This window comes from Salvia splendens, chromosome 7, assembly GCF_004379255.2.
Source record: "Salvia splendens isolate huo1 chromosome 7, SspV2, whole genome shotgun sequence".
NCBI classification, from domain to species: Eukaryota; Viridiplantae; Streptophyta; class Magnoliopsida; order Lamiales; family Lamiaceae; genus Salvia; species Salvia splendens.
The window spans coordinates 10,257,151-10,270,366 of NC_056038.1; the positions used below are offsets into that span (position 1 = coordinate 10,257,151).

Genomic DNA, 13,216 nt, shown 5'->3' on the forward strand with positions numbered 1-13,216 from the left:
TTCCGGGATGTGACAAACTCATAGTTTAGGATGTTTAGATGGGTGATTAACACATGTTGTCGAATCTTTTGAGGTATAAAGTATATGTTTCACCCACTTTTCAGCTATTTTTTAGAGTTAACAAGTTTGTCGGAGTTTTGATGCAAGAACAGGTCTAAAACGGGCAAAACGGAGCGAACGGGCTGACCACAGAATGTTCGCCCGACCGGGCGAATTTCATATAAAAAACGCCCGGTCGGGCGAAGAAAACAGAAAGTTCGCCCGACCGGGCGTTTTTCATCCAACAAAACGCCCGACCGGGCGTTTGAAGCCTCATCGCGATTTACCCAGATCGCCCGACCGGGCATATTCCGACTTACAGATCGCCCGACCGGGCGATTTGTCGCTGTTGCCAACTTTGCCTCTTTCTTACTCCGGATATAAAAGGGTTCTCACTCATTTCCAAACCCTAACTCCCACACCACGAATCTTAGCAAGAAAGTAAGGTTTTGAGAGGATTTGAAGTCAAGGAGCTTCCCATTTCCAAGAGATTGGAGGAAGGAGACCCCCCACCATCAATTCCACCATAGGGAGTTCTAGTATCATTTCTATTATGTGTAGCTTTGTTTTCCTTGTTTTTGCTTTTATGTTAGCTTTGACTATGAGTAGCTAAGCTTTTAGTAGGGATTTGGTGAAGTTTGAATGGATTGTATGGATTGAATCTATGGTTGAATGCGTATCTATCTCTTTTGTTGGTTTTGTTGAACCTTGGTCTTTTAATATCTAATTGCTTAGCTACCAATTAGATAAATCTTGTACCTAATTGATGTTATTGAGAAATACAAGATTAGGATAGATGTGTAATCAACAACTCCGTGCATTATATGTAATCGAGAGATGCATAAGCTAGAGAGAGGGCTTGGGTCCGTTGTGCTTTGGAGTCAATCTCGAATTGTATGGACGAGACTCCTACACTAGAGATTGACCCACGTGTTAGATGCACCCGAGAGGGGGTCTAACCGATTATCCCGACTTTCCTAACCGCATTTGAGGCCCAATAGATGAGCATGACCCATAGATGAAATCCTTGATCCATTCTAACGGATCCATTTCCCTATACTTTCCCAATTTGTGTGAAAACCTATCTTTGTTTGTTTGTTTTTCTTAGTTAATTGTCTTACTAGCTTATTTGTTCTTTGATCTTAGTTAAGAAAACCAAAACCCCTTTTATTAGTCTAGATAGTGTTCAAAGTTACATCATAGTATTCAAACCGGCTTTTAGTCTCCGTGGATCGATAATTTAGCTTACCACGTGCTACTTAACTCGTACACTTGCGGGTGACGCTTTTGAATACTAAATTAGCACGAGTCAAGTTTTTGGCGCCGTTGCCGGGGACTAAATTTGCTTTTGTGTTTGATATTGTGAAAAGATAGAGAATACTAGTTTAGATATTTTACTTGCTTTAATTATTTAGTTTAGTTTTCTAGTTTAGCTCTATTTTGACTTTGTTTCCTCTCTTGTGTTGTGTAGGTTTTTATGCTCACGCGCTCAAGTCGTTTACCCCTTGAGCCGATTAATTTAGAGATAGAAGCCGCCAATAGAAGAAGAGGAGGACGAAGGAGAAGAGCAAGAGCTCAACATCAAGTTGAGCCAATGGAAAATCCACATGGGAACAATGAGGGAATTCCCCCTCCACCTCCACCTCTATTAAATCAAGACCAAATCATTCTCCAACTACAACAAGAAATGGCGGAGATGAGAAGGGAAAGAGAGGAGGAAAGGAGGCGAGAGGCTCCGGTTAGAGACGCATTTGGGAACGTCAATATCCCACATCCACCCTATGATACAAGGGTGAATGCCAACAATTTTGAGTTGAAGACAGGATTGATTCAATTTGTGGAGCAACGTGTTTTCTCGGGAAGGCCCACGGAGGATCCTAATAGGCACTTATCTAAATTCTTAGAGATTGCCAATACAACTAAGCTTAATGGGGTTCCCGACGATACAATCAAACTTAGGCTATTTCCATTCTCATTGTCGGGATATGCTAGAGATTGGTTTGATAACCTTGAGCCGGGCTCGGTTACAAGTTGGGACGACTTAGCCCAAAAGTTTTTGGATCGATTCTTCCCTCTAAGCTCCACTCTCAACCTCCAAGCAGAGATCTCCCACTTTAAAATGAAGGGCCAAGAGTCTATGTTCGAGGCTTGGGAGAGATTCAACGCCTTGCTAAAGAAATGCCCCAACCATGGGTTATCTCCGGGCCATCAAGTGAGCCTCTTCTACAATGGATGCTCGGAGTTTATCAAGAGTCAATTAGACTTTGGTTCGGGGGGTTCATTCTTGGACAAGGGGGTCGAGGAGTGCAAGAAGATGCTTCAAAGGCTTGCCTATACTAGCAAGGGTTGGAGCTCGGGCCGAGATAGTTCAATGCCGGTGGCTTCGGTTGTGGATTCGGATGCATTCAATCTTCTCAACCAACAAATGATGTTGTTGAATCAAAAGGTGGATGGCCTTAGTTTGGGAGTGGCACCTATGGGAGAGCCTTTACATACCGTGGAAGATGTCAATTATGTGCATCAAGGAGGGAATCAAAGGAACTTCTACAACTATCGCCCTAACAATGGGGGTGGTAATTACCAAGGCTATCGCTCACCCTTCAATGCACATCCAAACCTTTCTTATGGCAATCCAAACAATGCTATCCAACCACCTCCACCACCTCGTTTCCCTACACCTAGTGGGTCGACAAGTGGGGCCGCTAATGTGCCCACCAATTCTAAACCTTCAAGTGATGATGTCACCCATGAGCTTCTAAAAGCTCTAATGGAGAAGACCGATGGAATCATGACACAATCTACTAAGAGAATTGATAAGGTTGAGACGGCGGTAGTGGAGGTCACCACGAGAATGGGGGCTTTGGAGCATCAAATGAGTCAAATTGCCCAAGCCGTGGGCCAACTTCATCAACCGGGGCAATTCCCAAGCAACACCATTCCTAACCCAAAGGATTGCAAGGCTATCAATTTGAGGAGTGGAACAAGCTATAAGAGCCCCCCTATGCCCGAAAAGGAAGCTATTGTGCAACCCGAAGAAGAAGAGACAATAGAAGTGGAGGCATCAACGAAGAGCCCACCAAAAGATCAAGCCGAGACAATAGTTCCTCCTAAGCCCACGGAAGTTAAACTTCCTTTCCCTCAAATGATGCAAAAGAAAAAGAAGGATGAACAATTTTCAAGATTTTTGGATATCTTTAGGAAAGTTCAAATTAACATCCCTCTTGTTGAAGCACTTCAACAAATGCCAAGTTATGCAAAGTTCCTCAAGGATGTGGTATCACAAAAAAGGAAATGGGGGCACTATGAGACGGTCAACTTGACGGAGAGTTGCAGTGCAATTATTCAAAGGAAGTTGCCGGCCAAAATGCAAGATCCGGGAAGCTTCACTATTGAGTGCACTATTGGAAATTGCTTTGTGGGGAATGCCTTGTGCGATCTAGGGGCTAGCATTAATCTTATGCCATTGTCCTTCTTCAACAAGTTGAATATTGGTAAATTGAGATCGACTAGCATTACTTTGCAAATGGCGGATAGATCGGTGGCATATCCCTCGGGCATAGCAGAAGATATATTGGTGAGGGTGAATGAGTTCATATTCCCCGTTGACTTCGTGGTGTTGGACATGGAAGAGGATAGAATTGTACCTCTTATTTTGGGAAGACCGTTCCTTGCCACCGGGAAGGCCATGATCGATGTTTCAAAAGGGGAACTTACACTTCGCCTCAATGATGAGAGCGTGACATTTTCGATATATGAGGCCTTAAAGAGGCATGATGCGGAACCGGGAGGAAGCCTACAACATTGCAATGTTGTGACCGTGATGGATGAGTGTGTTGGAGGAGTGGCACCGACCTCTTACTTGGATGATCAATTAGAGAGATGCATTTCTCATTCCATGTATTCTTCTCATTCTTTTGATGTTTTGGATGCTAACCCCGAGTTGTTGGAATTTGTAGGTGCTTTGGACTCGGCTAAAGAAATCCCTAGATCACTTCGTCCACAATTTCTACCTCTTAGGAGTGGAAGTGAAGATAGCAATAAAGATGGGGAAAACAAGAAGCTTGAGTTGAAGCCACTTCCACTACACTTGCGATATGCCTTTCTTGGAGGGAATGACACTTTTCCGGTAATTGTATCATCTTCTCTCTCTAGTTTCGAGTTGGATAAATTGTTGAGAGTTCTTAGGAAGCATAAGAGAGCCATTGGGTGGTCCATATCGGACATTAAGGGAATAAGCCCAACCGTTTGCATGCATAGAATTCATTTAGACGAGGGGTATAAGCCTAAGGTACAAAACCAAAGGCGACTAAACCCTATTATGCAAGATGTGGTTAGAAAAGAAGTGTTGAAATGGTTAGATGCCGGTATGATATATGCTATATCCGACAGTGAGTGGGTGAGTCCTACTCAAGTGGTGTCTAAAAAGGGGGGCACCACTGTGGTGAAAGGGAAAAATGATGAGTTGATAGCTACTAGAGTGGTGTCCGGGTGGAGAGTTTGCATTGATTATCGCGCTTTAAATTTGGCCACTAGGAAAGATCACTTCCCCCTTCCATTTATTGATCAAATGTTGGATAGGTTAGCCGGACATGAGTATTATTGTTTTCTCGACGGTTATTCGGGATATAACCAAATTTTGATAGCTCCCGAGGATCAACATAAGACGGCTTTTGTGTGTCCTTATGGTGTCTATGCATTTAGGAGAATGTCTTTTGGGCTTTGTAATGCCCCGGCTACTTTTCAGAGATGTATGATGTCCATTTTTCATGATATGGTTGAGAATATTATGGAGGTTTTCATGGATGACTTCTCTGTTTTTGGTATGACATTTGATAGTTGCTTGGATAATCTAACCAAAGTTTTGCAGAGATGTGAGGAGACCAATCTAGTACTCAATTGGGAGAAATGTCATTTTATGGTCCGTGATGGGATCGTGTTGGGACACAAAATTTCAGCCGGAGGACTTGAAGTGGATAGAGCCAAGATAGTTGCCATTGAGCAATTGCCACATCCTTGTAGTGAGAAGGCCGTGAGGAGCTTCCTAGGCCATGCGGGGTTCTATAGGCGTTTCATCAAAGATTTTTCACATATTGCTAGACCCCTTTGCCATTTACTAGCTAAAGATGTAAAATTTGATTTCACTCTTGAATGTGCGCAGGCATTTGAGAAGCTCAAGGCGGCGTTGGTGAGTGCCCCAATCTTGATCTCCCCCGATTGGTCTCAACCTTTCGAGATCATGTGTGATGCAAGTGATGTGGCGGTAGGCTCGGCTTTGGGACAAAAGAGAGACAAGATATTCCGGGTGATATATTATGCTAGTAGGACATTGGATTCGGCTCAAGCTAACTACACCACTACCGAGAAGGAAATGCTTGCGGTGGTCTACTCTTTTGACAAGTTCCGCCCTTACCTTATTGGGGCCAAAACTATTGTCTTTACTGACCATGCCGCCATCCGCCATCTATTTGTTAAGCAAGATGCAAAACCAAGGCTTATAAGGTGGATCTTGCTCCTTCAAGAATTTGATTTGGAGATCCGAGATAGAAAAGGGTGTGAGAATGTGGTGGCGGATCATCTCTCAAGATTGGAGCATGCTAGTGAAGAGGAAAAATTGAAGTTGGTCATCAATGAAGAATTCCCGGATGAGCATTTGTTTTATGTGGCCAAGGGTCAAGTGGCATGGTATGCCAATATTGTGAACTATCTTGTTGCTAAGGTGATTCCCGAAGGACTTGAGGACTATCAAAAGAAGAAGTTCTTCCACGACGTGAAGTTCTATTTTTGGGACGAGCCTTGTCTTTTTAGAAGATGTGCCGACATGGTGATTAGAAGATGTGTCCCTCAAGAGGAGTGGGAGTCCGTTATTATGCATTGCCACACCGCACCTAGTGGGGGGCATTTTGGAGCTAACCGGACTGCTATGAAAGTGCTCCAAAGTGGTCTATTTTGGCCAACCATCACCAAAGACTGCCAGGACTACGTGAGAAGATGCAACGAGTGCCAGAGAATGGGGGGTGTTTCTAAGAAGAAGGAGATGCCATTGACGACAATTGTTGAAGTCGAGTTGTTTGATGTGTGGGGCATTGACTTCATGGGGCCCTTTCCTCCATCTAGTGGGTTCCAATACATTCTACTAGCCGTTGACTATGTATCAAGGTGGGTGGAAGCCATTCCTACCCAAACTAATGATTCAAAGGTGGTGATTAAATTCGTTCAAAAGAACATATTCACGCGATTCGGCGCACCTCGGGCTATCATAAGTGATGGAGGGTCTCATTTTCGCAATAGGTGGCTAGAGGCGGTCTTAGCAAGGCATGGAGTGAAGCATCGGGTGACAACTCCTTATCATCCACAAGCTAATGGTCAAACCGAGTTGGCCAATAGAGAGATCAAACAAATATTGCAAAAGAGTGTCAATGCTAACCGTAGAGATTGGGCTCTCAAGCTTGACGATGCTCTATGGGCGTATAGGACGGCTTACAAGACGCCAATCGGGATGTCACCTTATCAATTGGTCTTTGGGAAATCATGCCATCTCCCGGTTGAATTGAAGCACTCATCATATTGGGCGGTGAGGCAAATGAACATGGACTTCACCAAGGCCGGCAAGGAAAGGAAGCTTCACCTCAATTTACTTGATGAATTTAGGAATGAAGCTTATGCTAATTCCTCAATCTACAAGGAGAGAATGAAAACATATCACGACAAGATGATTGAGAGGCGTGAATTCCACAAGGGGGATGCCGTGTTGCTTTTCAACCACAAGTTGAGACTCTTTCCGGGCAAGCTAAAATCTAAGTGGTCGGGACCCTTCACTATCAAGGAGGTCATGAGCAATGGCACAATGGAGCTCAAAGGACCCGATGGAAGCACGTTCAAGGCAAATGGTCAAAATCTCAAGAGGTTCTTTACCAAGGAGCAACAAGACGAGGTCTTTGTGGTTGCCTTGATTGAGTAGTGGAGCTTGCAAAGCGTCGGGCAAATGACGTTAAACAATTGCGCTATGGGGGAGGCAACCCCTAGTAGGTAAAATTTATAGCTTTTGTGTTTTTGGTGTGTTTTTATTTTGTTCTTGTTTTTGGTGTGTTTTGTGTGTTTTAAGTGGAACAGGAGATAGGCTTTGATGGGTGAAAAGCGGACAAAAAAACTGGCGAAATGGCGAAATGGCGAAATGGACTTGGAATCCAGAAAGTTCGCCCGACCGGGCGTTTTGCAAAGTGCAAATCGCCCGACCGGGCGTTTACAGAAATCGAGATTGTCCAGAAAGTTTGCCCGACCGGGCGTTTTGCAAAGTGCAAATCGCCCGACCGGGCGTTTCCAGAAATACGAATCGCCCGACCGGGCGATGTATAAAATACGAATCGCCCGACCGGGCGTTTGATGAAATCGGGATTGTCCAGAAAGTTCGCCCGACCGGGCGATTTTCAAAGTGCAAATCGCCCGACCGGGCGATTTCTTCGCGCGATTTAAAGACGCAAACCAGGTCAGTTTTTACACTTTCAAAACCCTACCCCCATTTCTCTCTCGTTCCTCTCTACTCTCTCTCGCCCCTCCACCTTCAAATCTTCCACTTACACTGATTTCACACACATACCATCCTCCCAATCCATCTAATTCAAGGGTTGAACCGATTAATCGGTTGATTTACTCAAGAACAAGTAAAAAGGAGAGAAATCCGTTTTCTATCACTCTAAGCCCGAAAGGTATGATTTTTTTTCATTCTTCTCTTACTTATGTCGGTGTTTAGATGATTATTGGTGAATCGAGGGTTGGAAACTAGCATGCTTTGATTTGTTTGGAGATTTCTTGACTAATTGCTAGTTAGAGGATGAATTTGGTTTGAATGGTTGCTTTGAGCATGAATTGTGCAATTTCCTTCATGGGTTTGTGGTTATTGAGTGTGGGGAACTAGCATGCTTTGATTTGTTGATGTCTACATAGATGCAATGTTAGATAAGTGATGCATGTTGGTGGAATGTTTGAGTTAAGCATGATTGAGGTTTATTGTTGTGGAAGAGACATTGTGTGACACAATGGGGGGTTGATTCTAGTCTCGATAAATGTATGAATGAGAAGTTCTTTTAGTATAGAGTATGTTTGGGGGAGAGTGTCTACATTAATGCATCTTTGTGGTTTCTTGTCGAATTGATCTAATACTCTCAATTTTTAGGTAGTGAACGATGGCGCCCAACCACTCTGGAGTTAATTTGAATGCCGAAGAGAAGAAGAAATGGGCCGAACTCTCACAACTACCATACCGGGTAGCTAGATATCCATGCCCTATCACAATCCGACGGTTGGGCATTGAGCAGTGCTTCAATGAGCTATGTGAAGAGGGGCAACTAAATGGGCTCTTCATGGCACAGAGGAACCCCTCCTATCAGAGGCTTACACTAGAGTTCTTGTCTACCCTTGAGGTAATCATGAACAGGAGGGAGATAGTTGCCATCAAGTTTCGTATGAGGAATGCTGAGTACACAGTGACGATGGCACAATTCAAGGAGATCTTTGGATTTTCAGGGGAGGTGTATAGAGAGCCGTTTAACTTCAGTCACAATGCGAATGACTTCTGGAAGGCCATCACTACCGTTGATGACAACTTCGCCGCCAACAGGGCAAAGGGTTCTCTCATTAGGAACCCAGCCTTGCGCTTACTCCAGAAGGCGTGTGTATGTTACCCCTTCGCTCGTCATGAGCATGGGAGTGTGCAGAGAGACGAGCTCTTCCTGTTATGGACTATTTTGCACAAGGAGGCTCCCTTGAATTTGGGCCACTTCATGATCAAACATCTTGAGAGGGCTTCGAAGAAGAAAACCGGCACACTCTGTGTCGGTGCGGTTGTGTCAGCTATTGCACTCCATCTGGGAGTGTCGACGAGGGGCTTGGTCGCCGACATTGGTGACAACTTGATGGACTTCGGCTTTCTGAGAAGAACAAGGCTGGTCGGAGTGGACCAACGAGGGCAGATATATTTGATACAGAGGGCAGCAGATCATTACCCCCTCCCGGACACCGTCAACACCTATGTGAACGGTCCTTTCCACAAGGAAAACTGGAAGATGAAGGCTGCGGTCCACGAACAAGTCACGGCGGTGAATCCGCGGAACTTGCAATTTAGGGATGTGAGCCCGAGCTCGAGTGTTGATGAAGCGCCCCACATGGGCTTTCCCGAGATCGAGATGGGGGACGAGCAGAATGAAGAAGAAAATGAGGAGGAAGGTGAGGATCAACCGACCTACCAAGGGGGAGATGAAGCCGGGACAAGCACGCAGAGGACACGAAGCCGACAAGAGCGACAAGAGGAGGACTACGGCTCGATCAATGAGAGGTTGACACGGATGGAGTTGCGTCAGCAGGAATATTGGGTCCAGAATGAAGCGCGATGGGACCAGTTCGAAACCAACTGGACCCAATTCACTGATTTCAACAATGCACAATGGGCCAACATCAATGCCCGATTCGATGAATTCCGTGGCCAGTGGCAGCATCCGCCTCCTCCTCCGCAGTGAAGGTCCATGGGAGATCCACTCTCTTTCAAACTTATCCTAGCTTTGCTTGGAATAAGTTTGGGGGGTGTCTAGTGGATTCCCTCTTTTACCTCTCTCCCTCTTTATTTGATGATGATACCCCGGCCTGTACCCCTATTCTTTTGATGATATTTGATGATGATATGTGGGCATGTAAACTTATGTGGTTTTGTTTCCTTGTTCCACTTGTGTTTGTGTCTTTGTTTTTCTTTTTAGGTTTGTTTTTCTTGTTTCCTTTTGTGTTGAATTATCTCCCTTGGCTAGGATGATAGTAGGGTTGAGAAAAATTGAAATTTGAACGAGTGTGAGACATGATGGAGGAGTTGCCAATGATGATTTTGTGCAAAAACTTTCGAAAACCTTGTTGATATGGCTAAAGAACATGTGATTTTTCATTTCAAATTGCCTAAAGTGAATTACATGGTGCCTTGTCTTTTGCCAAAATGACCTTGTGAGAATTGAGCCTATATTGTTCCTAAATGTGTGATTTATCTCAAACATGTCGTATGTTTCTAGAACTTGCTCGCGATTTCTTTGAGTCTACATAGTGATCATAGAGATAAGGGAGGACGTTAGGCCATCCTTGTTAGCCAAATTCTACTTTTACCCGTTATCATGTTAATAATCTTTGTTAGCCCACTTTGAGCCAATAACCTTTCCTTTGACAAACCATGGGGTTGGATTTCTTGTGTTCTATTTTTGAAAAATCAAAAGGAAATGAAAGTTTGAAAGGGGGAATTAGCAAATGAAATAGAAGCTTATTGAGGTAGAAAAACAAAAGAAAAAGAAAGAAAGAATAGTGATGTTACCATGCAAAGCATGGAGAAAAAGAAAGAAAAGAAATAGAAAAAAAAAGAGAGAGAAAAGAAAAGAAAATTGAAAGTGAGAAATAGTTAATAATTGGCATTTATTGGAAAGGGTGTGTGAAGGTTGAAAAAGAGGTGAAGAACAAAAATGGAATGTTGGTAGATGAGAAGAGTCTAGGGAAGCCTAGAACTAGCTAGATTGGGGAAGAAAGTTGGTGAAGTTGAGCAAGATATTGGGAATTAAAGTCACTTTAGCCGAAAATTGCCTCACCTATCCAAAGAGCCTACATTACAACCTATTGAAAAGACCTTTCGGACCTTATATCTTTAATCACACCATAGTAGAGGAGAGTGTAAATTTCGAGCAAGCCTATGGTAAACTATGCATGTTTTGATGATTTGAGAGTTATGTCAAGAGTTTATATACTTTGAGAGTGAGTGAAATTTCTAAAATGCACATTGCATTTTCTCCTTGAGAGGGCAAATTGGCAAGGTTGAGTACATGATAGTAACTTGAAGCTATATTTCATAATACTTTACATGCATCCGAGGCCATTGATACTTGTCGTATTTTATTTCTATTGAGGCAATGATGACACTCCACATCCTTGCATGAGTTTGTATGTCTTGTTTCTTTACTTCTTGTTCGAGGACTAACAAATGTTTAAGTTTGGGGGAGTTGACAAACTCATAGTTTAGGATGTTTAGATGGGTGATTAACACATGTTGTCGAATCTTTTGAGGTATAAAGTATATGTTTCACCCACTTTTCAGCTATTTTTTAGAGTTAACAAGTTTGTCGGAGTTTTGATGCAAGAACAGGTCTAAAACGGGCAAAACGGAGCGAACGGGCTGACCACAGAATGTTCGCCCGACCGGGCGAATTTCATATAAAAAACGCCCGGTCGGGCGAAGAAAACAGAAAGTTCGCCCGACCGGGCGTTTTTCATCCAACAAAACGCCCGACCGGGCGTTTGAAGCCTCATCGCGATTTACCCAGATCGCCCGACCGGGCATATTCCGACTTACAGATCGCCCGACCGGGCGATTTGTCGCTGTTGCCAACTTTGCCTCTTTCTTACTCCGGATATAAAAGGGTTCTCACTCATTTCCAAACCCTAACTCCCACACCACGAATCTTAGCAAGAAAGTAAGGTTTTGAGAGGATTTGAAGTCAAGGAGCTTCCCATTTCCAAGAGATTGGAGGAAGGAGACCCCCCACCATCAATTCCACCATAGGGAGTTCTAGTATCATTTCTATTATGTGTAGCTTTGTTTTCCTTGTTTTTGCTTTTATGTTAGCTTTGACTATGAGTAGCTAAGCTTTTAGTAGGGATTTGGTGAAGTTTGAATGGATTGTATGGATTGAATCTATGGTTGAATGCGTATCTATCTCTTTTGTTGGTTTTGTTGAACCTTGGTCTTTTAATATCTAATTGCTTAGCTACCAATTAGATAAATCTTGTACCTAATTGATGTTATTGAGAAATACAAGATTAGGATAGATGTGTAATCAACAACTCCGTGCATTATATGTAATCGAGAGATGCATAAGCTAGAGAGAGGGCTTGGGTCCGTTGTGCTTTGGAGTCAATCTCGAATTGTATGGACGAGACTCCTACACTAGAGATTGACCCACGTGTTAGATGCACCCGAGAGGGGGTCTAACCGATTATCCCGACTTTCCTAACCGCATTTGAGGCCCAATAGATGAGCATGACCCATAGATGAAATCCTTGATCCATTCTAACGGATCCATTTCCCTATACTTTCCCAATTTGTGTGAAAACCTATCTTTGTTTGTTTGTTTTTCTTAGTTAATTGTCTTACTAGCTTATTTGTTCTTTGATCTTAGTTAAGAAAACCAAAACCCCTTTTATTAGTCTAGATAGTGTTCAAAGTTACATCATAGTATTCAAACCGGCTTTTAGTCTCCGTGGATCGATAATTTAGCTTACCACGTGCTACTTAACTCGTACACTTGCGGGTGACGCTTTTGAATACTAAATTAGCACGAGTCAGGATGTCTGCAACCACCTCGGAGATGACCAGGTCTTTCCCCGGCACTCTTGGGGACTCATGAAATTTCCCCTTCCCTTTAGCCGAACACGGCTCCGGCTCTTTCGGATCCGAAGAAGAGGTTTTTTGCCTCTTCGGATTCTTCTCGGCTTCAGACGCCGAGCGAGGGGCTCTCTGCCTCTCCGGCTCCACAAGCTCGGAGGACTTTCGGATAGCCTTATTCAACATGTACACTGCCAAAAAGCAAGAAAGCCAGGTTAGTTTTCTTCGTTAAAGCAGTAGAGCATAAAGATAAAGAGAAATCCTCACCCTCGGCCTCTTCGTCCGAAGACGAGATGTCGAACACGACGTCGCCCTTGACGAGCTCAGACTCCGTGTATTGTTTCCTAACTATGGGAATCTTGTTGAGCTCGCCATCGAGCTCGTCCAACGGTTCAGGCCGAGGATGACGGATAACGGACTTCGGCCCTCTCCAGGGAAAACTAGGAGCCGCGGTCCTATCATAGTAGAAGAAGCGGTTTTGCCACTTCGGCCACTTCGTTTTACAAAAGGCCCTAAAGGGCTGTACAGGGATCAAGTAAAACCAAGACCCCTTCCTCTTAAATTGAAAGAATTTAAGGATCGCCTTCAAAGACAAATCCCTTCCTAACTTACGGAGTTCGGCAGCAAAGGCCGACAAGTGCCTCCAAGAGTTCGGAGTCACCTGGCCTAAAGGAAGCTGAAAAAAATCTAGTAAATCTATAAAGGCAGAAGGGAGGGGGAAACGAAGCCCGCATTCTAAGCAGGCCTCGTACACGGTGGCGTAACCCTCCGGCGGGGAGTCAG

At 44.0% G+C, this 13,216-nt stretch overlaps 2 protein-coding genes and 1 non-coding gene across 5 annotated transcripts; 2 read left to right on the forward strand and 1 right to left on the reverse strand.

Annotated features, from left to right (window-relative positions):
- Positions 1 to 17: 17 nt before the first annotated feature.
- LOC121742139 lies at positions 18 to 7,201 on the forward strand. 3 transcript variants are annotated; one of them, XM_042135185.1, is made up of 3 exons: positions 18 to 578; positions 1,511 to 4,165; positions 4,907 to 7,201. In XM_042135185.1, exons 2-3 carry the CDS (start codon positions 1,517 to 1,519, stop codon positions 6,995 to 6,997), a joined length of 4,740 nt encoding a protein of 1,579 aa, XP_041991119.1. In that variant the 5' UTR covers positions 18 to 578; positions 1,511 to 1,516; the 3' UTR covers positions 6,998 to 7,201. The 3 variants fall into 3 exon arrangements, with proteins under 3 accessions (XP_041991119.1, XP_041991120.1, XP_041991118.1); XM_042135186.1 differs by having other exon boundaries at positions 5,198 to 7,201; XM_042135184.1 differs by having other exon boundaries at positions 1,511 to 7,201.
- LOC121742807 lies at positions 2,129 to 2,235 on the reverse strand. The gene has a single exon (XR_006038143.1). It is a non-coding gene; the product is annotated as a small nucleolar RNA R71 (small nucleolar RNA).
- A 195-nt stretch (positions 7,202 to 7,396) lies between the features above and the next one.
- Positions 7,397 to 11,787, forward strand: LOC121742144. Its single transcript, XM_042135193.1, has 2 exons — positions 7,397 to 7,742; positions 8,210 to 11,787. The coding sequence occupies exon 2, from the start codon at positions 8,220 to 8,222 to the stop codon at positions 9,546 to 9,548; it is 1,329 nt and encodes a 442-aa protein (XP_041991127.1). The 5' UTR covers positions 7,397 to 7,742; positions 8,210 to 8,219; the 3' UTR covers positions 9,549 to 11,787.
- Positions 11,788 to 13,216: the final 1,429 nt, after the last annotated feature.